General features: G+C 40.3%; 2 protein-coding genes across 2 annotated transcripts in view; both read right to left on the reverse strand.

Moving 5' to 3' along the window:
- ctbp2l (C-terminal binding protein 2, like) overlaps nucleotides 1–3683 on the reverse strand; it is a 53668-nt gene extending 49985 nt beyond the window's left edge. The window contains exon 1 of the transcript XR_007894814.1: nucleotides 3258–3683. The gene's annotated coding sequence lies outside the window, so the exon portion shown is untranslated. The remainder of the gene's footprint in view (nucleotides 1–3257) is intronic.
- Nucleotides 3684–16890: 13207 nt separating this feature from the next.
- mmp21 (matrix metallopeptidase 21) overlaps nucleotides 16891–24933 on the reverse strand; it is an 11967-nt gene continuing 3924 nt past the window's right edge. Inside the window, exons 2-7 of the mRNA XM_051673604.1 lie at nucleotides 24679–24933; nucleotides 21450–21589; nucleotides 21187–21328; nucleotides 20818–21075; nucleotides 19486–19658; nucleotides 16891–17972 (exon numbers count right to left, since the gene is read on the reverse strand). The exon at nucleotides 24679–24933 is cut by the window's right edge and continues 424 nt beyond it. Coding sequence (XP_051529564.1) covers nucleotides 17664–17972; nucleotides 19486–19658; nucleotides 20818–21075; nucleotides 21187–21328; nucleotides 21450–21589; nucleotides 24679–24933 — 1277 coding nt within the window. The 3' untranslated portion in view covers nucleotides 16891–17663. The remainder of the gene's footprint in view (nucleotides 17973–19485; nucleotides 19659–20817; nucleotides 21076–21186; nucleotides 21329–21449; nucleotides 21590–24678) is intronic.

Consider the following 24933-nt stretch of genomic DNA (forward strand, 5'->3'; position numbering starts at 1 on the left):
CAGCATTACTCCATTTGACCTTAACAAAATGTGCCTTTTCATAAAGATATCAAAATATTGGATATTTTTTAAAACGTCACAGTCAGTCTTACGGGTCTGAAAAAAACGTATTTAACATACAACAATGACAAACCATGGTTTACAGCAGAACTCTGGCAGCTTTGTCAGGCCAAAGAGGATGCTTACAGAAGTGGGGATAAAATCTTGTACAATCAGGCCAAAAACACACTGACAAAGGAGATTCAAGTGGCTAAAAGAAGCTACTCTGAAAAGCTGAAAAACAAGTTTTCAGCTAACAGCCCTGCATCAGTGTTGAATGGCCAAAAACAACTTACTAACTACAGGACTCCTACCCCCAACACTGTAGGGGACCAACAACTGGCTGATGGCCTAAATGTGTTTTACTGTAGATTTGAAAGGCCCAATCTCACACCCCACACCCGCTCTGACCTTCACTTCACACAAATACCAACACCTCCTGCAACCCCTCTCCTCGCCCCCTCAATCTGCACTTAAGATCTGTGAAGAGGATGTGTGCCGGGTCTTCCGGAAACAAAAGACAAGGAAAGCACAGGGCCCAAACTGAGTTTCACCCACTTGTCTAAAATCCAGTGCTGACCAGCTGGCCCCCATCTTCACACAGATCTTCAACATATCACTAGAGCAGTATGAAGTTCCCTGCTGCTTCAAACACTCCACAATTATCCCCTTCCCAAAGAAACCCAAGATCAAAGAACTTAACAACTACAGACACGTCACTCTGACGTCTGTGGTCATGAAATCATTTGAGAGACTGGTGTTGGTCCACCTGAAGGACATCACTGGACCCTTTCTAGATCCCCTTCAATTTGCTTATCGAGCAAACAGGTCTATGGATGATGCAGTCAACATGGAATTGCATCATATCCTGCAGCATCTGGACAGACCAGGGACATATGCAAGGATCCTTTTTGTGGACTTCTGTTCAGCTTTCAACACCATCATCCCTGCTATTCTCTGGACTAAATTACACCAACTCTCTGTTCCCACGTCTGTCTGTCAGTGGATCACCAGATTTCTGATGGACAGGCAGCACATGTACAATCATCACTGGTGCCCTCCAGGGATGTGTGCTCTCCCCACTACTCTTCTCCCTGTGATACTGACATCCATGGGGCCATGGATGTCAGTAGGTGTGTTTACATGGACCCTAGTAATCCATTTGTGATTGGACTAGTAGCACAGTACACATAAAAAAAGTCCCATGTAACCACGTCAATCGGAATGAATTGGTCAAATCTGATGAAAACTTAATTCGGATTGTAAGGGGTGGTGTAAACCTTTTATAATCTGTTTGAGAAGAAAATATTTGCCATGTAAATGCTTGATCGGATTGCTTTCTGAAACTGGGACATTGTGAGCATGTCCATAACTGACACAGTAATGACATCATGACGATGAGGGAATGTTGAACTATGAGAAAACGTGTGACTGATAGAAGATCGAAACGTCACACTGACCACTAATATTTCAAAGCTAGATGTTTTTTTTATTGTTGCTGGATAGTAAAGTAGATGGTATATTTGAACATTTTGAATGACTTTTTTATATTTGTGATGTATTGTTTATTTTAATTTTTTTTCTCTCCCATTTTTCTCCCAATTTGGAATGCCCAATTCCCAATGCACTCTAAGTCCTCGTGGTGGCGTAGTGACTTGCCTCAATCCGAGTGGCGGAGGACGAATCTCAGTTGTCTCCGCGTCTGAGACCGTCAATCCGCGCATCTTATCACGTGGCTTGTTGAGCACGTTACCGCGTTGACATAGCTATCCACGCCATCCACGCACAACTCACCACATGCCCCACCGAGAGCGAGAACCACTTTATAGCGACCACGAGGAGGTTACCCCATGTGACTCTACCCTCCCTAGCAACCAGGCCAATTTGGTTGCTTAGGAGACCTGACTAGAGTCACTCAGCATGCCCTGGATTCAAACTTGCGACTCCAGGTGTGAATGTCAGCGTCTTTACTCGCTGAGCTGCCCAGGCCCCCCCTTGATTAATTATTTTTAAAACTAGAAGCCCTCGCGCAACATAATATCCTCATTCGTTGCGTTGTACAAAATAATTCCACATGCACAAAGTCTAGTGTGACCGGCCTTTCAGCTCTCTTGAGAGCGCTTGAAGATGTACCGCGTCAAGAGCTCTGATGTGTGCGTCGTCTACAGAGGCTCACTCCAAACTCCCGCAAAAATATAAATGAGGTATAACCTAATCAAATATAAACTTTAATAGTGAACACAAAGTGCTCCAGTTTCACCTTAATTTAACGACTGTGTAATGGCGAATGTCCGTGGTCATTGCAGGTTCATTCATGCATTGTTAAAAGGCACCCCTTCAAACGGTGAGGGAATGCTGTAAAATCATGCAGTGAACGCATGTCACAAGATCAATTCAGATTTTATGCTTTTGACATATAAACGCACACATCAAACGATCACTTTTTTTAGCGCGCATGTAAACTGTACCTTTGAAATCATCAACCGGATTGATTTTATCCTGATTTAAAAAATTAAAAGAGTCTACGCGACATGCATAAACTACTGAGAGATTTTAGTTGGCTCTTACTCATCGCATCGGTCCCAGTAGCACTTGTGGTTTTGGACTCTATGCTGACACCTGTCGTCCTGGAGTGCTGTCACTAGTCTACATGAAAAAGGTTCTTGATGTTCCATTAGGTTCTTTAGATCAGTGCATTATTTCCAAGTATCAACACACTGATATTCGACTACACTCTCACATATAAATGTATTGTGATCTGATCAATCCAATCAATCAGTCTGATCAGTTCGGATTACTTCAGCAATAGTTCACGCTTTCTATCACTCACTAATGTTAAAAAAAACGAAACATCCTTTCACAGTCAACCTTTCCAAAAGAGTCCTGTGGCAGAACTATAGTAAAGTGATGCTATCAGATGGTGATACTATGGTACTTTGTTACATTTTGTGGTGCTGAATCATTTCCAAAAACATACATCACTGTATTTATATATGATACTCAATAGTACTTTAAAAAAAATAAATGTTTTTACTATGGGACATTTGATAGTAGATGATATAAAAAGGACACACCGTCCTTCTCGTTTTTCATGGTTGCGCAGTGAACCAACACACACACACACACACACACACACACACACACACACACGAAACACAATTAAACTCAACCAGACCGGATCAGACCCACCGGTGAGTCCGGTTCTGTGTGAATCTCACCGTTAATCGATGATGTCAGTCAGTCTGCTGTAGTTTACGAGCTCATCCTCCACAGATCTGCGTCCTGCTCGAAAGTCTTCAAACAGCACCCAAAAACTTCCTCGTCTTCACCATCATCAGGCGAGAAATCCCACTGAACCGAACTGAAGCGGCTCCGGTAACCGGACTGAGCGAGAGCGCGTGTACTCTAATGAGCGTGAATGTGCTCGCGCTACAGCAGGAGGAAATGCGCACGTGTTTTCCTCTCTTCTCCTGTTTCCTCACTCTCGTTTTCCACCACACACACTCTCACTAACACACAAAAACACACACTCGCACACACACTCTCACATGCACGCACACACACTCTCACACTCACACACACTCACAAACACGCACACACACTGACACACTCACAAACACACACACTTTCACACTCACACGCACACACACTTTCACACTCACACGCACACACACAAACACACTCTCACATACAAACACACACACACACAGTCACACACACTCACACGCGCGCTCACACACATAATCATGATATCATAATAAACACAATGACTGTAGCCACCTGACTCATATCATCTGCTTCATTAAACAGACATGCAAACTGAAAATGAGTCATTCAACACTTTACAAAAGTGCTCTACAAAAATCAATGTGCTTTCAGCACACAATGCCATAAGTCTAAGATAGTTTATTCATGCATAAATGACAGTTCTGTCATCATTTACTCACTTTCCTGTTGTTCCAAACCTGTATTAGGCTACTTACTTTCTTCAGAGGAACACAAAAGGAGATTTTAGGCCTCAGTCACCATTGACTTTCATTGAATGGACTGTAATGAGAATAACATTCCGTCTAACATCTAATTCTTTTCTGTGAAAGAAAGTCATACGGGGTTGGAACAACATCAGGGTGAGTAAATGATGACAGAATTTTCATTTTGAGTAAACTAGACCTAAACTATTGATCACTGATTACAAAATCACTGACCAGTAAGCTATCACTGAATATGAACTAGTCACTAAAATATTGATGTCATTGGCAAAACATAATTTTACAGAGAATAAACACACTTTATGACAGTATATTATGAGCTCAAATACAGCTGATATGAATTATTCACTGAAGTCTTCTGTCATGTAAATATTTAATGAAGACAGCTGTCAGATACCTGTAAATCCACTGAGAGACTTAAATACAGATCTCAGAGTCAACTGCACTGAGAGCAGCATGACCACACCTCAATCAGTGTGTGTTTGTGTGTGAGAGAGTGTGTGTGTGGCAGTGTGTGCGTGAGAGTATGTGTGTTTGTGTGCATGTGTGTCTGTGTGTGAGAGAGTATGTGTGTGAGAGTGTTTGTGTGTATATTTGTGTGTGCACGTGAGTGTGTGTGAGTGTGTTTGAGTGTGTGTTCGTGTGTTTGTGTGTGTGAGTGAATGTGTGAGTGTGTGTGTGTGAGTGAATGTGTGAGTGAGTGTGTGAGTGAATGTGTGGGTGAGAGTGTGTGTGTGTGAGTGTGTGTGTGAGTGAATGTGTGTGTGTGTGTGTGCCTGTGTGAGTGAATGTGTGTGTGTGTGTGTGTGATAACAAGGTGTTCTTTTTTTTGTGAACAGATTTTTTTCATTGTTTGAAAGCTCTATTTATGCATTTATGTGACATAAGCAAAACTTTGGAGGCCTGATCCTGCCATGGAATAAAAGAACATGAAAGAGGTCATTTTCACCAATTTATTTGTTCATGAATGCCAGTTTATAGACCATTTCAAGGGCTGTTTGTCAGTTTAAGGAAGTGATGTCTTTGTTCCTTGAGCATTTCCTACTAGTTGTCGAAGTCTTTTAAACAACAGCAGGAGGTGCTTCATTCATACTGAATTTAACACAATTTTCATAAAATGTCATTATTAAAATGTGGAATGTTGTTAGGTGGCAGGATGCTCCCTGGATGCCTGGAACTAACGGAAATTAAAGTGTTTAGCTCTCGGAAAAAGCAATGACAAATGTACGTATGAGCCGCAGCAGTGAAGTGAGACAGCTGGATACATGCAGTACTAACAACTGTAGCACACGTCTTATCTCTGTTAGGTGAACGAAATATATGCCAACTAAATAGAGCTGATAAAGTGACTATAGATCACTCCCATAATAATGAATGAAGCTGCGCAAGTTTACCATTACAATTAGTCATTTAGCAAACAGCTTTTATCCAAACTGACGTTCATATTAGGAACACAAAAAATAAATCCTTACCTTGTGCTCAGGTCCCGCAGCTTCATTGAACGGCTTCATTGATTATAACAGGAGTGATCCAATATTCCCGATCTCTCCGATGAGGAAATAATTATGAGCATCTAAACTACGAGACACTTTCATCGCCTCTCTCTCTCGTTTACGCTCAGTATCAACAACATGTCTGGATAAGTCACTTCAAGTAAGCGTTTCACGTTATTTGAGAAAATATGTTAACTCAGAAACGTATTTAAAGGATCAGGTAATGAGACCGGAAGCTTCAGTTCCTTTGTTATTATTTACATGCTTGAAATGGTCTATATCATGCAATAGCACGTTTTTATCTCGCAATTTCAACTATTTCTCGCAATTAGGACTTTATATCTCGTAATTGTTTATTTCTTGTAAATTCAACTTTTTTTTGCAATGCTGACTTTATCTCGAAATTTCAAGTTTATTTCTTGAAGTTTTGACCATATCTCCTAATTTCGGCTATTTCTAACAATTGCAAATTTATATCTCACAATTGTAACTTTATCTCGAAATTTCAACTTCGTTTCTTTAATTGTGAGTTTATATCTTGCAATTTTTACTTTCTATATTACAATTTGAACTTCGTTGAAAATGGCTTGCAGTGACTTTATATCGCAGTTTCAACTTTATTTCTAATACTAATATTTCTAGGGGTCTGGGTATCTCAGCGAGTATTGACGCTGACTATCACACTCTGGAGTCGTGAGTTTGAATCCAGGGCGTGCTGAGTGACTCCAGTCAGGTCTCCTAAGCAACCAAACTGGCCTGGTTGCTAGGGAGGGTAGAGTCACATGGGGTAACCTCCTCGTGGTCGTGATTAGTGGTTCTCGCTCTCAATGGGGCGTGTGGTAAGTTGTGTGTGGATCGTGGAGAGTAGCATGAGCCTCCACATGCTGTGAGTCTCCACGGTGTCATGCACAACGAGTCACGTGATAAGATGCGCGGATTGACGGTCTCAGAAGCGGAGGCAACTGAGACTTGTCCTCCACCACCCGGATTGAGGTGAGTAACCGCGCCACCACGAGGACCTACTAAGTAGTGGGAATTGGGCATTCCAAATTGGAGAGAAAAAGGGATAAAAAATAAAAAATAAAAAGAATGAGCTGAACTCAAAGCAAATGATAATCATTTTCTGATATTATATCAGTGCTTTGTTTATTTTTATGGTATGTTTGACTGTAATTATATAAACACTTGTAGTAGAATACAATCACGTAACAACTGACTCAGTTTGATGTTTCTACTGTGAATAGTGATGATTAACACTCATAAATGTGTGTTTACACTGTGTGTACTAATGTGTCATCAGTACATTCACAACGCTGAGTGACTGACAGTGTGAGGAGATGTGTGTGTTTTAAATGAATCAAACATATAAACACTTCTTCACAATCATCTCAATACTCGACTGAATCCACTGAATGAACAATCAACTGCCTGATGCTCTTTTATTATTTCATTCTCTCTTCTACAGCTGATTCCTTCAGTGTTATATCCTACGGTATATGGATCATTGGAATGTTTAAACAAAAAATCAAGGAAAGTTCAATACAAGTTCAGCTCAATCGACAGCATTTGTGTCATAATGTTGATTACCACAACATTTATTTCGACTCCTCCCTCCTTTTCTTTAAATGTGTGTTCCAGTGAGACACTTACAATGGAAGTCAATGGGGTCAATCTGTAAACATTAAAATACTCACTGTTTCAAATGTATAGACACAAGACATAAACAATATGTGTGTTAACATGATTTTACTGTGATTAAATCACTTACTAACCGTATCTGTGGAAAGATATAGACAATTTTACAACTTCGTTGCCATGACGATATAATGCTGTACACTCTAAAACCCTAAAATGACCATTTAAACAACTTTACAGCTCAAATAATCCACAAGTTTTAACAGAAGAATTAATGTAAGTGCTTTTATAAAATTATAAACATCACATTTCTGCCTTTAAACCTCCAAAAATTGACCCCATTGACTTCCATTGTAAGTGTCTCACTGGAACACACATTTGTGCTTTTTTAAAGAAAAGGAGGGACGAGTCGAAATTAATTTTTGTGACCCTTGACCACTGAAATTAAAGGTAAAGCATGAGTATTTACATTATTTACCCAGGGCTCTCTCTCTCTCTTTTATCTTTTATGATGTGTTCATCTGTCTGCTGTTGCGGCTGTGTATTTTCATGTGAGTTGATTTTTTCCAACGGATTGAAAGATTCTGCTGGTAATAGAATCATTCTTTATTCTTCAGGTGAAAACAATGAAATGTCAAAAATAAAAAATAAATTAAAACGCCACGGCAAAAAAAAAACAAACAAACATATTTGTAGAAAAGTTCAGTCGTGACATCTGGAAAAATGCGTCTTTGATTCCACAGAGAGAGTAATTATACAGTATTTTTGTCCAATACAGACAGACGTGTGCTGTGTTTATAGCAAAATCACATTATAGTTCATAATTTATAATGTTCATTATCAATCACATATCTGAGTTACTGAGTTTTCCACAGAACAGCATTGTTTTGTGACACTGGGGTCAGGGGTCACTTCTCATGAAAAAGAGTGATGTGACTTGCTTGAGTTGTGTGAGTCTGATGATCAGTATGAGCTTCATTTCACTATTGATACTGTCAGTCCAGTAGATCTGATCAAATATGAATGCACAGTTCAGATTCATTCACTTATGTGAATCATTTGAGTTCAATTCTCTTTCTGAAGGAAAGTGTTCTAACAGAAGACTGAAGAGCTCTGGGTTTGAGGGTTCATGTCGGTTTCTCTCTGTTCTTCAGTGTGCGGACGGCCTGCGGCAGTCACATAACAACGTCACGTGATCAGACTCCCCAGAATAATGAACAAAGTCACGTGTGAGGGTAATGACATCATCATCATCATCTGGCCGGAGTGACACACATTTCAGGAAAGTGGAATCTGCCTCATAATCAGTCTTGAGTGAAATTAACTGCACGCTTCACAGAGCTCGAACAAAATACAGAGTGAAGCGACATATCTCACATTATACCGTGAACGCAGCAATGAAGTCGAGGGAGTAATCAAACACACTCGCCTGAACCGTCCTGGGAAAACTGAATCATTGAAGTGAATTGGTTCATTCTGACACTTCATTTAAATTAACTGCTTAAAATAAATAAATAAATAAATAAAAACCCCGTCACATATTATAATTGGGAACTTCTGTTCATTTTAGTTAGTCGGTTCTTTTGGACAGTTCATATAAATGAACTAGTTTACATAAATATTCAAGCAATTTGATAGCATAGCGAAGTCCTTCATTTGGAATGGTAAACATCCCAGGTTAAATTTCAATAAGTTACATAGGCTGATTGACAATGGTGGGTTAGGCCTACCCAAGATTTTGTTTTATTATTATGCATTCGGTCTTAGACATTTGGCTCATTGGTCGCTTCCACCTGAGAGAGCTCCTCCCTGGTTTTGTATTGAAAAGGAAGTTCTTGCCCCTATCTCGCCACTGCAAAGCCTTTCGATTAAACTAGCCGGAGAGGTTAAGTTGCATCCCGTTACTTTGCATTTGCACTCGATATGGACAAAAGTGTCCAGAGTGTTTAATTCTGATATTTATTTAAACGTAGCCTCAAGCATATGGCTGAACCCTAAACTATGTATTAATAAGTGCCCTTTCTGTTGGTCAGATTGGATTGTGAGGGGGGTTAATACACTTGGTGACCTGTATGAGAGTGGAGTATTGAGATCTTTTGAAAATGTGATTCAACATTTTGAGATCCCCAGATCTCAGTTCTTTAGGTATTTACAGCTGCGCCACCTGCTCTGCTCTGTTTTTGGGAGTAGCACACACCCCCCTAGAGCGGCAGATACTCTGGAAGTGGTGATTACTGCTTTTGGGAAGGGTCATGAGGCATCAGTGTATTACTCCCTTCTAATTCAGAGTCTGGGGGATGGAGCTTTAACTTCTCTTAAGAGATTATGGGAGGAAGATTTAATTTTGTTATTGTAGGAGGGAGTGTGGGCTAGGATCCTAAAAAACATCAGTTCTGCATCTAGAGATGCAAGGATCTGTCTGATGCGATTTAAGATTTTGCATCGGTTCTACTGGACCCCCCTAGATTGTATAGGCTTGGTCTTAAGGACACACCCATCTGCTAGCGATGCCATACTGAAGATGGAGACACCATCCATGTTTTTTGGGGGTGCTTTAAGATCCAAGAATTTTGGCTGAAGGTGCAAAGTTTTGTGTGTGATGTGTTGGGCACTCAGGTCTCGTTCTGCCCCAGACTCTGTATTTTGGGAGATAGGGAGGTCATGGATTTAGAGGATAAGCACACGAAGGACTGGGTTTTGACTGGTGTGATGATTGGTAGACAGGTTATTTTGAGGAGTTGGAAGTCGGATGGAGCACCCTCATTCCCGGAGTGGTGCGCGGAGATGGGGAGGGTGGCTGCCTTCGAGGAGGGGTCGAGCATTAGGATGGGGGTTAGGGAATCTTACAATAAGAAATGGGGCAATTATTTAGCATTTTTGAGGGAATCTCGAGGTGGGGCGGTGGAGGGAGTAATTATATATATTTTTTTATTATACTTGATTATTGTATGTTATTTTATGTTGTTGTTTTAGTTTTTCTGTGTGTGTGTGTGTGTGTGTGTGTGTGTGTCTATATTCTGTTGACTACAGGGGTGTTCGTGGGGGGGTCAGGGTGGGTTGAGAGTTTGGTAGTGGGAGGGGATATAGTGGGGGTTTAATGTTTAAAGTATTTGATTGATTATATATATGTTGTTGTATTTTTTGTGTTAATTTATGAATCAATAAAAATGTTAATTAAAAAATAAAGAAATAAATTATTCACTGAATCACTTGAGCCCTGTGCAGACTTAAACGATGTTGCCTTCTTTTTTTTAACCAAAATATTTAGTGAATTGCTGCTGTTTATCACTATATTTCGACTCAGTTTTATAATATGGGATTTTTTTTTTGTTTTATTAGTTTATATTTAGTATACATTTATATTTTCAATTAATATTTTTTTAAATAGTGGCTTGACTGTAGTTTAACTACAGTGTGTTTATAATGTAAAGAGACGTCTGACAGTTTTATTCTTGTTGTATATATACACTGGTGGCTAAAAGTTTGTAATGATGTACAGATTTTGCTGTTTGGAAGGAAATTGGTACTTTAATTCAACTGATCACAAAGTATAGTCAGGACATTACTGATGTAAAAAACAGCACCATCACTATTTGAAAAAGTCATTTTTGATCAAATCTAGACAGCAGCCATCACTCCAACACCTTATCCTTGAGTAATCATGATAAATTGATCATTCGGTACTAGAAAATTGATACACTTGCCATTATATCAAACACAGTTGAAAGATACAGGTGCATCTCAATAAATTAGAATGTCGTGGAAAAGTTCATTTATTTCAGTAATTCAACTCAAATTGTGAAACTTGTGTATTAAATAAATTCAATGCACACAGACTGAAGTAGTTTAAGTCTTTGGTTCTTTTAATTGTGATGATTTTGGCTCACATTTAACAAAAACCCACCAACTCACTATCTCAAAAAATTAGAATACATCATAAGACCAATAAAAAAAAACATTTTTAGTGAATTGTTGGCCTTCTGGAAAGTATGTTCATTTACTGTATATGTACTCAATACTTGGTAGGGGCTCCTTTTGCTTTAATTACTGCCTCAATTCGGCGTGGCATGGAGGTGATCAGTTTGTGGCACTGCTGAGGTGGTATGGAAGCCCAGGTTTCTTTGACAGTGGCCTTCAGCTCATCTGCATTTTTTGGTCTCTTGTTTCTCATTTTCCTCTTGACAATATCCCATAGATTCTCTATGGGGTTCAGGTCTGGTGAGTTTGCTGGCCAGTCAAGCACACCAACACCATGGTCATTTAACCAACTTTTGGTGCTTTTGGCAGTGTGGGCAGGTGCCAAATCCTGCTGGAAAATGAAATCAGCATCTTTAAAAAGCTGGTCAGCAGAAGGAAGCCTGAAGTGCTCCAAAATTTCTTGGTAAACAGGTGCAGTGACTTTGGTTTTCAAAAAACACAATGGACCAACACCAGCAGATGACACTGCACCCCAAATCATCACAGACTGTGGAAACTTAACACTGGACTTCAAGCAACTTGGGCTATGAGCTTCTCCACCCTTCCTCCAGACTCTAGGACCTTGGTTTCCAAATGAAATACAAAACTTGCTCTCATCTGAAAAGAGGACTTTGGACCACTGGGCAACAGTCCAGTTCTTCTTCTCCTTAGCCCAGGTAAGACGCCTCTGATGTTGTCTGTGGTTCAGGAGTGGCTTAACAAGAGGAATACGACAACTGTAGCCAAATTCCTTGACATGTCTGTGTGTGGTGGCTCTTGATGCCTTGACCCCAGCCTCAGTCCATTCCTTGTGAAGTTCACCCAAATTCTTGAATCGATTTTGCTTGACAATCCTCATAAGGCTGCGGTTCTCTCGGTTGGTTGTGCATCTTTTTCTTCCACACTTTTTCCTTCCACTCAACTTTCTGTTAACATGCTTGGATACAGCACTCTGTGAACAGCCAGCTTCTTTGGCAATGAATGTTTGTGGCTTACCCTCCTTGTGAAGGGTGTCAATGATTGTCTTCTGGACAACTGTCAGATCAGCAGTCTTCCCCATGATTGTGTAGCCTAGTGAACCAAACTGAGAGACCATTTTGAAGGCTCAGGAAACCTTTGCAGGTGTTTTGAGTTGATTAGCTGATTGGCATGTCACCATATTCTAATTTTTTGAGATAGTGAATTGGTGGGTTTTTGTTAAATGTGAGCCAAAATCATCACAATTAAAAGAACCAAAGACTTAAACTACTTCAGTCTGTGTGCATTGAATTTATTTAATACATGAGTTTCACAGTTTGAGTTGAATTACTGAAATAAATGAACTTTTCCACGACATTCTAATTTATTGAGATGCACCTGTATTTGGTTCATTAAATGAAGCTTAACATTGTCTTTGTGTTTGTTTTTGAGTTGCCACAGTATGCAATAGACTGGCATGTCTTAAGGTCAATATTAGGCCAAAAATGGCAAGAAACAGCTTTCTCTAGAAACTCGTCAGTCAATCATTGTTTTGAGGAATGAAGGATATACAATGCTTGAAACTGCCCAAAAAACTGAAGATTTCAAAGGTGTACACTACAGTCTTCAAAGACAAAGAACAACTGGCTCTAACAAGGACAGAAAGAGATGTGGAAGACCAGATGTACAACTAAACAAGAGGATAAGTACATCAGAGTCTCTAGTTTGAGAAATAGACACCTCACATGTCCTCAGCTGACAGCTTCATTGAATTCTACCCGCTCAACACCAGTTTCATGTACAACAGTAAAGAGAAGACTCAGGGGTGCAGGCCTTATGGGAAGAATTGCAAAGAAAAAGACACTTTTGAAACAGAAAAACAAAGAGAAAAGGTTCGAGTGGGCAAAGAAACACAGACATTGGACAACAGATAATTGGAAAAGAGTGTTCTGGATCTTAACCCCATTGAGCTTTTGTGGGATCAGCTAGACTGTAAGGTGTGTGAGAAGTGCCCGACAAGACAGTCACATCTATGGCAAGTGCTACAGGAAGTGTGGGGTGAAATGTCACCTGAGTATCTGGACAAACTGACAGCTAGAATAACAAGGATCTACAAAGCTGTCATCGCTGCACGTGGAGGATTTTTTGATGAGAACTCTTTGAAGTAGTTTAAGAAGTTCTGAACTTTTTTCAAACTGTAATAGTAATTTTTCACATTATTAATGTCCTGACTATACATTGAGATCAGTTGAATGCCACTTTGCTGAATAAAAGTACCAATTTCTTTCCATAAGAGCAAAATCTGTACATTATTCCAAACTTTTGGCCACCAGTATATATATATATATATATATATATATATATATATATATATATATATATATATATATATTTTTTTTTTTTAACATTAAACTCACACATGATGTGTATAGTTGCCCCAAAAACACTTTAAAATGTCTGGATGGACATTGGTTTGATTTCTTTTTTTGAATCTAACAAAATTCAAACTTTTTAAGTGTGCCATATGTGTTCAAAAGTGCCCTAGAACTTTTTATGCTACTGTATATGAGATTAAAGGAAGCGAAAAATTTGTGTCTGTTATTCTCTTATGATTACAGTCAGACAGAAATCAGCTCTGATGTAAAAATGATAATGTCAATGTGTGTGTTAACAGTGGATTATTCTGAATATCGGCATCGTTCCATGAAAATCTGCTGCCTAGCATGACGTTATACACACACCTCAGCTCCAATAAGTGGGTGAAATTACCAGTCTGCCTGAAATATTCATCAGTTATCACTGCAGGACAAACTAACCAAGTGTGTGTGTGTGTGTGTGTGTGTGTGTGTGTGTGGTGTCTCATCAGTCTGAGTGATGTCGTAAACAATGTAATTCTTTGTAATGCTTAGAGACTTATTACTCAAGTGTTTCCATAGCAACAGCTATTTTTCACAGTCATGTCTGTAATGAAAAGGTAATAAGAGACAAACCATTCCCCTTAACGAGAAAACATATAACAGATCTGAGAGACGAAAATATATTTCCATTGTTTATCGCAGGAGAGAAGAACATTAGCCAATTTGAGGAGAATGTAAAACATTTAAACTCTTTACAGAATTAGTAATCGAGTGTTCTCATTGGTTCAGGACAGATCAACACTCCAGAGCTGTCAACCAATCAGAGATTGAGAAAGGCTGTGTTTACATTAGCATACATACTACACTTACACTCCGGGACCCCCAATAAAAATAAAAAATAGACATTGGGGGGGGTCCATAAATATTTTTCTTTTAGTAAAGATAATAATGACAAGGGAGTCTGGGTATCTCAGCGAGTATTGGCGCTGACTATCACCCCTGGAGTCACGAGTTCGAATCCAGGGTGTGCTGAGTGACTCCAGCCAGGTCTCCTAAGCAACCAAATTGGCCCGGTTGCTAGGGAGGGTAGAGTCACATGGGGTAACCTCCTCGTGGTCGTGATTAGTGGTTCTCGCTCTCAATGGGGCGTGTGGTAAGTTGTGTGTGGATCGTGGAGAGTAGCATGAGCCTCCACATGCTGTGAGTCTCCGCGGTGTCATGCACAACGAGTCACGTGATAAGATGCACGGATTGACGGTCTCAGAAGTGGAGGCAACTGAGACTTGTCCTCCGCCACCCGGATTGAGGCGAGTAACCGCACCACCACAAGGACCTACTAAGTAGTGGGAATTGGGCATTCCAAATTGGGAGAAAAGGGGATATAAATGACAAATATATAAAAAAATTAAAAAAAAGTTATAATGACAAGTAAAAATGTGAACGCCCCTACATCACAAGACGGCTAAGAAATGTTTTTCCAATGACATTAAATAATTTTATTCAGAAAGGATATTTCACTCTATTTTATCAGACACTCGATCTGTTTCATTAAAAAACATCAGATGGACATAAGAAATAAAACATGACCAAGAGATATTAACCTTTAAAATATAGTTCATAATATAGTCTGAGTATGTGTGTGTGTGTATGTGTATGTATGTCTGTGTGAGTGTCTGTGCGAGTGTGTGTCTGTGTGTGTGTGTGTGTGTGTGTGTGTATGTGTGTGAGTGTATGTCTGTGTGTGAGTGTCTGTGTGTGTGTGAGTGTGTGAGAGTGTGTGTCTGTGTGTGAGTGTCTATGCGAGCGAGTGTATGTCTGTGTGTGAGTGTGTGAGAGTGTGTCTGTGTGTGTGTGTCTGTGTGTGTGAGTGTGTGTCTGTGTGTGTGTGAGAGTGTATGTCTATGTCTGTGTGAGTGTCTGTGCGAGTGTGTGTCTGTGTGTGTGAGTGTGTGTGTGTGTCTGTGTCTCTCTGTGTGTGTATCTGTGTGTCTATGTCTGTGTGTGTGTGTATGTCTTTGTCACTGTGTGTGTGTGTGTTTGTGTGTGAGTGTGTCTGTCTCTGTGTGTGTGTGAGTGTATGTCTGTGTGAGTGTATGTCTGTGTGTGTGTCTGTGTGTGTGTCTGTGTGTGAGTATATGTCTGTGTGTGTGAGTGTATGTCTCTGTGTGTGTGAGTGTGTGTGTGTGTGCGTGTATATGTCTGTGTCTCTCTGTGGGTGTGTGAGTGTATGTCTGTGTATCTGTGTGTGTGTGAGTGTATGTCTGTGTGTGTGTCTGTATGTCTGTGAATGTGTGTGAGTGTCTGTGTCTGTGAGTGTATGTCTGTGTGTGTGTGTGTGTGTGTATATATGTCTGTGTCTGTGTCTGTGAGCGTCTGTCTGTGTGTGTGAGTGTATGTCTGTGTGTGTGTATCTCTCTGTGTGTGAGTGTATGTCTGTGTCTCTGTGAGTGTGTGTGTGTCTGTGAGTGTAAGTGTGTGTATGTCTGTCTCTGTGTGTGAGTGTATGTCTGTGTGTGTGTGTGTGAGTGAGTGTGTGTCTATGTGTGTGAGTGTGTGAGAGAGTGCATATCTGTGTGGGTGTCTGTGCGTGTGTATGTCTGTGTCTGTGAGTGTATGTGTGTGTCTATGTGTGAGTGTGTGAGAGAGTGTATGTCTGTGTGAGTGTGTGTGTGTGAGTATATGTCTGTGTCTCTGTGTGTGTGTGCGTGTGTGTGTGTGAGTGTATGTCTGTGTCTCTGTGTGTGAGTGTATGTCTGTGTCTGTATGTGTGTATGTCTGTGTCTCTGTGTGTGAGTGTATGTCTGTGTGAGTGTGTAAGTATGTATGTGTATTTCCGTGTCTCTCTGTGTATATCTGTGTGTGTGTGTGTGTGTGAGTGAGTGTGTGTATGTACGTGTCTCTGTGTATGTGAGTGTCTCTGTGTATGTGAGTGTCTGTGTGTGTGTGTGTCTGTTTACATTTACCTTTATGCATTTGGCAGATGCTTTTATCCAAAGTGAATTACAGTGCCCTTATTATAGGGACAATCCCCCTGGAGCAACCTGGAGTTAAGTGCCTTGCTCAAGGACACAATGATGATGACACACAGAGACAACAACCTTCTGGTTACCAGTTCAGTGCTTTAGTCCAGTACGCCAACACCACTCCAGTCTATGTGTGTGAGTGTATGTGTGTGTGCGTGTGTGTGTGTGTCTGTGTGTTCAAACCACACGTGATATTTTGAATATTTCTGGAAGCTAAATGTCATGGCAACAGTTTGGCTTTCATTAACTGTGCAAAATAACTCATGTATTCAATTCCTAATGTATTTTTGCTGTAAGAATTCACATTGTATGTATTTTTATATCATATAGAACACACAGGCTGTTTAAAGACTTTAAAAGAGACACAAAGACATCAGCACACTGTATAATGCGGTTTATATGATGTAAACAGGTGAAGAGACAGACAGAGAGACAGGTGATATCCTGAAGACTCACACCTGACACACACACACACACACACACACACACACACACACATCCGTGTGACCTGCATCATAAAACAATTCACAAACATAACAAATATTTACTCAAACTAATATAGCGGTGAATTTTTTTAATAAAAACATATATTCTGAAAGAACTTGTTCCTAAGGAAACAAATAATAAATAAACAACAATAATAAATAAAAGAGTCATATTTATGGAAGTCCATTTCCAGCACACAAGAAGTCATAATGTAAGTATAATATTAAAAAAGTAAATATTGTGAGATAGTTTATAATAGTTATGACATAAAAAGTTCTAGCAAACAATTTCAATAAATGTTGTCAAGCTTTAACGCGCTGTGTCGAGTTAAGTGTTGATTCATATAAATACATAAAAAAAAACAAAAACATATAAAAGGACAAAACAACAAAGAAACACTGATGAATGAGAAATGATTGAATGATTTCAGTCATTTTGAGCTCAGTTATATCAAAAGCACAGATGCAGGTTAAAATGAAGAAATGGATTATTATTATATTCACATCTGTATAATGTGACTCATGAGCGTACTGTATGTTAAAACATATTTAAATGCTTGTGGTTCAGCATTTGTTCACTCAGGGCTTCATTTGTGTCAGAACAAGAAACATCTGGATCAGGCACCTCACACGCCTCATACAGATATCCCCATAAAAACTGAAAAATAATCAACAAAGTTCCTGATGTCACACATTACTTTTACCCTCACATGAGGCTGTCGGCGTGTCACCTGCGGCCGGTTCTCAGAGAGCTGCTGTGAACGTCACAGATGTCGAACCACTGCATCTCCACGTCTCTGTGTGACATTAGTCCGTTCAGCGGCAGTGAAGGATTCCGCCGACGGTCTCTTCCGCTCAACACACGCCAGAACAATGCGCCCTTCAACAAGAACACCGTGTTGTGTGTGTAGGAGAAGTACGCCACATCCAGGTTACCGACAGGGTGGTTACCGGGGGTAACGGCAGGAAATACCTCTGTGATTTTTTGTGGTGAAGATGAAGCCAAACGGTTCATTCGTACATCGAATCTAAACACCTGAAAATGAATTATGCAACTGTGATTAAACATTCCACATCTGATCCAGCCCTTTATATGGGTGTTTCTTTAACTTCACAGATTTTCAACTGAAATTACCTTTGAACTTGTTTCTTTTTGAAGGTCTCATTAAAACCGAATTGGAAACTTTTTACCAGGCCTTCATCATTTATTTTTAGTACTTTTTCAAAAGTATAAATCTAGACATATTTTATGTCTAGATTTGACTGATTCAGTCTTTCAATATTAAACTATGAAAATACATTATAAAAATACTAATTATTAAATTTTTTATCCCTTTTCTCCCAATTTGGAATGCCCAATTCCCACTACTTAGTAGGTCCTCGTGGTGGTGCGGTTACTCACCTCAATCCGGGTGGCGGAGGACAAGTCTCAGTTGCCTCCGCTTCTGAGACCGTCAATCTGTGCATCTTATCATGTGACTCGTTGTGCATGACACCGCGGAGACTCACAGCGTGTGGAGGCTCATGCTACTCTCCACGATCCACACACAACTCACCACACGCCCCATTGAGAGCGAGAACCACTAATCACGACCACGAGGAGGTTACCCCATGTGACTCTACCCTCCCTAGCAACCGGGCCAATTTGGTTGCTTAGGAGACCTGGCTGGAGTCACTCAGCACACCCTGGATTCAAACTCGTGACTCCAGGTGTGATAGTCAGCGTCAATACTCGCTGAGATACCCAGACCCCCACAAATTATTACATGTTTTAAACTCTGATCATCTAAACAAAGAGTGAAATTAACAGAAATCATTTCAATATTTATTGCAGTGTGAAAATGACTTTTTTGCCCCTAATAAAGTTTTCTCAAAAGTTAGTGTACTTGAAAACCAAGTGGACAAAAGTGTGAGTGAAGAGCATGCTTGAGATGAAATATGAGACAAAACAAAGAAAGAAAAGTGTATTTAAGATACATAAAATGTGAGATATGAAATGAGCCTCAACAAGACAAAGGAGTCGGTCATTTTATTTGAAAAGGTCATTTCCATCAGCGTCATTTCCAGCACAGAATTCTATTAAACTAAACAGAATTTGAGATGTGCTGGAAATGAATTTTCATGACTTGAATGACATAAATCTCCTGTGATGCATCAACACACACTGATGGACATTGTTAGTAGACTAATTAAATCAACTAGTGAGAGTGTGAAAAATGTTTGAACGAGACGTTCTAGTGGTTCACAGTGCTAAAAGTGCACAAAGTTGAAGAAACACCCTTTTATACTTCTTTTTTCTTTACGTCATATATACAGTATATATATATATAATCCCTGACATGTAAACTGCAGTTAGTTGCCATTCTCTGATGTGTGCTGTGCAGTGCACATTAGCTGTTTCAAGTCATTGCAGTTATTGTGTTGTGTAGTTTAACATGACTGGAGTGCTACATGTTGTTAATCAGCACCTAGGACCAGAACTATGATATTTTCATCACATTCTTGCATTGTTAAAATGTTGTTAAAGTGTGAACACTAGCAGCTCTTGCCTGAGTGCCTTTAAAGAAGTAGATATGAGCATCTCTCCTGTCATAGTACGCAGTGTCCAGTGGTCCAGACACGCCCGGGAAGTCATCAGAGATCAGACGCGGGTACGAGCGTCCGTCCGAGTCCCGCGTGAACACCTGATCGTTCTCGCTGTCATAACGCCAGTACTGCATACCTAAAAACACAACATCCCATAATATCATGCATCAAAGTGTGTTCGGAATGGAATATCAAACGTATACTGCTTACTTTTTTTTAGTATGCAAACTACTTTAAAGTTCTTTATTATAACCATTAATTATGTGCTGTGCTACAATGTTGTCACATGACTTTAAATAATTCAGCATGTGGTGTCCAGCTACCATTTCAGAAATAATTATGATTGTTTAGCATTTATAATTTTGTGTAAAAATGCCTAACTTTTGGTAGTCTGATATAAGGCTGTCTGATCTGTTGTATACTATATATTTTGCAAGTGTATGTAGTAGGTCATCCAGGTATTCCATTCATACAGAACATGTGCATACTGAGCACAGCATACTTATAACATATAACAAAAATAATCATTTTAATTATTATGGTAGTGTGTTATTCCGAAAACTGTCAAAAACATGTGTGTGGTGGATCATTGATCAATACATAATAACTGCTTAAAGGGATAGTTCACTCATCATTTACTCACCCTCATGCCATCCCAGATGTTTCAGCTCTGAAGGGCCATACAATGCGAGTGAATGGTGACCAGAACTTTGAAGCTCCAAAAAGCACATAAAGGCAGCATAAAAGTAATCCATACAACTCCAGTGATTTAATCCATGTCTTCAGAAGTGATATGATAGGTGTGGGTGAGAAACAGATCAATATTTAAGTCATTTTATACTTTAAATCTCTACTTTCACTTTCACTTTCTTCTTTTGTTTTTGCCAATTCAAATTCTTTGTGCATATCGCCACCTACTAGGCAGGAAGGAGAACTTATAGTATAAAAGGACTTAAATATTGATCTGTTTCTCACCCACACCTATCATATCACTTCTGAAGACATGGATTAAACCACTGGAGTCTTATGGATTACTTTTATGCTGCCTTTATGTGCTTTGTGGAGCTTCAAAGTTCTGGTCACCATCCACTTGCATTGTATGGACCTACAGAGCTGAAATATATTTCTAAAAATCTTCATTTGTGTTCTGCAGAAGAAAGAAAGTCATACAAATCTGGGATGGCATGAGGGTGAATAAATGATGATAAAAGATGATTTCTGGGTGAACTGTTCCTTTAAATCTAATAAGAGATGTAGACCAAGTAGTTTTCATTAATGCAATACACAGATTTTACCTTTAAAGAAGTAAACAGCGTCTGTTTTGCGGTTCCACACATGAATGTAAGCGTCCACTCCACCAGCGGGCAGCCCGTGCCACCCCACCTGCACTGCGACCGGATCGCCGTACCGCGTTCTGTTATTGCGGTTCTCATAAAGCCAGTACCAGCCGTCCCGCATGAAGTATGTGTTAAAACGCACCACGACCTCACCATACGCTGTCTGCTCCTTTCTGACCCAATCAAACACAGTACTGAAGCGACCCATACACACACCTGACAGAGAAAACACACACAAACGGGTGATGGGTAACGGAACTAGTGACTAGTACTGTCTGCTAAAGGAAACACAAGCTCACTTCAGATGAGTGTTTACAGAGTTCTTACCATAAAGGTTCTGAATGGATTTCCTGTCCAGCCAGTCGATCTCAAATCCAGCTTCCTGTGGCAGGTAACTGGGCTGCATGATGGAGCCGGACCGGTAGATGTGAGGGAGTCCTAAAACATGACCAATCTCATGAACCGCTACCTGAGGGAGACAGATCAGGGACGTCTGATTCTAAGTTTACAATAAAAACAACATGTAACGGCAACAATCTGCATCTGAAGTGTTGGGCAAAGCTTCAGTCTGTGAGCGTTGTGTCTCTTACCTTGAGCAGACTGATCCCGCTGCCTGTGTTTGGGACGGTGAAATGTTCATCATCGTCGAAATGAATGTCTCCCAGGAACCACGCGTGAGCAAACTCACGACCTGCGCCGTCAAACCGTTGAGAGCAGCCCAGGTGTCTGCCTGCAGGGGGCAGCAAAGCCAAATCAGTTCTGACAGATCTACAACCCACAAACTACCGCATCAGTTCTCCTAGATATAAGACGCTTTCGCACTTTTGAAAATTTGCAACAAATGTTTAGAAAATGGACAAAAAATTATTACATATTTACAGTATTTTCTTTTTTAGATAAAGCTATTTTTCCAAAACATCTCACTACATAATATGACTATGTTGTGATGCCTTGTCTGCTGAGTTGGTCGCAACTCAGGGGTTTGGGGGTGTTCGGCCCCGTTTTGTGGCTGGCCCACCGGGAAAAGTCCCGGTCCGCCCCTGACTACATCATCAGTTGCACAAAAACACACACACACACGTGCACCATGAGTGGCAGAGTTTAAGCAGTGCTGCAAATCCATTGCTTGCAACCAGCTGTCTCCTCAAAAAATAAAAAAAACATTGTTTGTGAGCCTCAACAGTAGTCTCCTTCTCCTGCACATGCACATCTGCTGAATTATGGCATGTGATGCACTGAGGCACAAGTGTCATTCACTCTGGTGTGCATAATGACCCCACATTATTAAAAAAACACTCAAATATAGTGACCTGTTCATGTGCACGTTTGTGATGACGCAAGTTGATGACAGAAAAGCTCTGGGGTTCAACAGAGTCTGATACCAGACCAATGCTGCAGGGGGCGCACTCGGATTTGGACCGCAACAAACATGCCTAGTTTAAAAACCACCTTAAATGTAGAAAAATGAGAACAAGTCCACTTTAAAGACCAGTTACAGTGTAAATGCAAAAAGAACTGGGCTCACTCGGTTCACTTTTTAACTCCACTTTTAAATCTTAATTGAACATGTGTGCCTTAGTTCATGTCTGTTTCAAATAAACTTTTTACGGGGTCTGGGTATCTCAGCGAGTATTGACGCTGACTATCACACCTGCAGTCGCGAGTTTGAATCCAGGGCGTGCTGAGTGACTCCAGACAGGTCTCCTAAGCAACCAAATTGGCCCGGTTGCTAGGGAGGGTAGAGTCACATGGGGTAATCTCCTTGTTTTCGCTATAATGTGGTTCTCGCTCTCGGTGGGGCGTGTGGGGAGTTGTGTGTGGATGCCGCGGAGAATAGCGTGAAGCCTCCACACGCACTATGTCTCCGCGGTAACGACGCTCAACAAGTCACGTGATAAGATGCGCGGATTGACGGTCTCAGACGCAGAGGCAACTGAGATTCGTCCTCCACCACCCGGATTGAGGCAAGTCACTACACCACCACGAGGACTTAGAGCGCATTGGGAATTGGGCATTCCAAATTGGGGAGAAAAGGGGAGGAAAAAAAGTATAGTCAATATTTTTGCATGTCATATTCATTCATTTTTGTCAATTTTAGATTCAAAAATAATTTTAGACAAACTGTTAGTTTAAACATGTATCAACTCATTTTGTGAAATCCTGAAATAAGCTCCTGCAGTAACAGCATATGATGTTTGATCCTGAAGTATTAGGAACTGTGAAGTTACTGTGTTGTGGATTCTTCGTGCTTTTAAAGACTACAAATTCAGTGTAATAGAGAGAGTTTAGGATTTTGTGCATTGTTACGTCAACAGCTTATTCACAATGTGAAGATGTTCATTATAATTTTACTGTATATCTACAGTATGTATATGCTGATTAATCTCATATATAGTCTGTAAACAGGATGCATTTGAGAAAAGTGATTAAACTGCTAGTTAAGAAGTGCTTCAGTTGAAAAGTGTGCAGGTCGTTCAGCTCCCGCAACATATGATTGTCTATATGATTGTTATGTTACTGTTCTTTATTGTGAAGCGTCCTTGAGCTCTGGAAAGGCGCTATATAAATTAAACATATTTTTATTATTATAACTGGATCATTTGAATCAACAACAAGGAATTTCAATAATGTTAATGACTCATCTTGTCCACAGGGGCGTAACCAAACTTACATCCAATCAAATTCTCTCTAGAATGCAAATGCCCCTCCCTCAGATTCCACCAGGAAGAGCAAGTAGCGAATCACGGTTCTCTGACGTGAACTACAGGTGTTTAGCTATTTAAAAAAAAAAAAGTCCCAAACCTTCTGTTTTAATGGGAAATACAGTCCGTCAACACAAGCAAGTAACTTTTTTTTAGTCCAAAAATTTTCTGAGGTCTTTTTTTTTCTCCCCTTTTTCTCCCAGTTTGGAATGCCCAATTCCCAATGCGCTCTAAGTCCTCGTGGTGGCACAGTGACTCGCCTCAATCTGGGTGGTGGAGGACGAATCTCAGTTGCCTCCGCGTCTGAGACCATCAATCCGCGCATCTTATCACGTGACTTGTTGAGTGCGTTACCACGGAGACATAGCGTGTGTGGAGGCTTCACGCTATTCTCCGCGGCATCAACACACAACTTACCACACGCCCAAGCGAGAGTGAGAACCACATTATGGCGACCACGAGGAGGTTACCCCATGTGACTCTACCCTCCCTAGCAACCGGACCAATTTGGTTGCTTAGGAGACCTGGCTGGAGTCACTCAGCACGCCCTGGATTCAAACTCGCAACTCCAGGTGTGATAGTCAGTGTCTTTACCTGCTGAGCTACCCAGGCCCCCAATTTTCTGAGGTCTTTAAAGGAGTTTGTTTTATTTTTAAAGAGTCAAGTCAAATTTACTTGTATAGCACTTTTCACAACAGGCGTTGTTTCAAGGCAGCTGTAAATGAAATTATGATATTACAGAAAATGAATGAATATAATGCCAATATTAGTTATGTTAACTATTAGTAGTTAAAATTAGTAAACTAAGTAAGTGTTGTGGGTCGATGATTAAACAAAATGATTTTATATGAACTATAAGTTTTAGTGTTAAAGTCCTTGAAGTCATCCCGAATTAACTGAGGAGATACACGTAGATGCATTGTCCTATGATTTTGAACGATGAAGGCTTTTGTTAGTGGTTAATTAATTTTCTATGTAGTTTAAGAGAGTGTGTTATCCCTCCTTTGACCAAGTCGATGAAGGGGACTCAAGTGTGAAAAAACCTGTAGATGAAAGTTCTGGCTGTATGTAGAATTCTTGTACAGTTCTTACAGTCTGACAGGTGTGTGACACTGACCTGTTCCAAAGCCCAATCTGATGTCAATCTCCTCCAGAGGCGAGTGTAGATCCTCCACAAACTCCAGTGGTGAGACTTCACTCCACATACGGAAGGCCAGTCTGAAGATGTACTTCTGCTCATCGATGGACAGTTGACTGCTGTAACCTTCACCAATCAATCGCCACTTCAGAAGAGCTTTAGAGAACGCCATGTGACCTGTCCACTCACTCACATTTCTCTTCCTCCTGGTCTTTAAAATTGCTGTGAGATGCT

This window comes from Myxocyprinus asiaticus, chromosome 36 (genome assembly GCF_019703515.2).
Source record: "Myxocyprinus asiaticus isolate MX2 ecotype Aquarium Trade chromosome 36, UBuf_Myxa_2, whole genome shotgun sequence".
NCBI lineage: Eukaryota > Metazoa > Chordata > Actinopteri > Cypriniformes > Catostomidae > Myxocyprinus > Myxocyprinus asiaticus.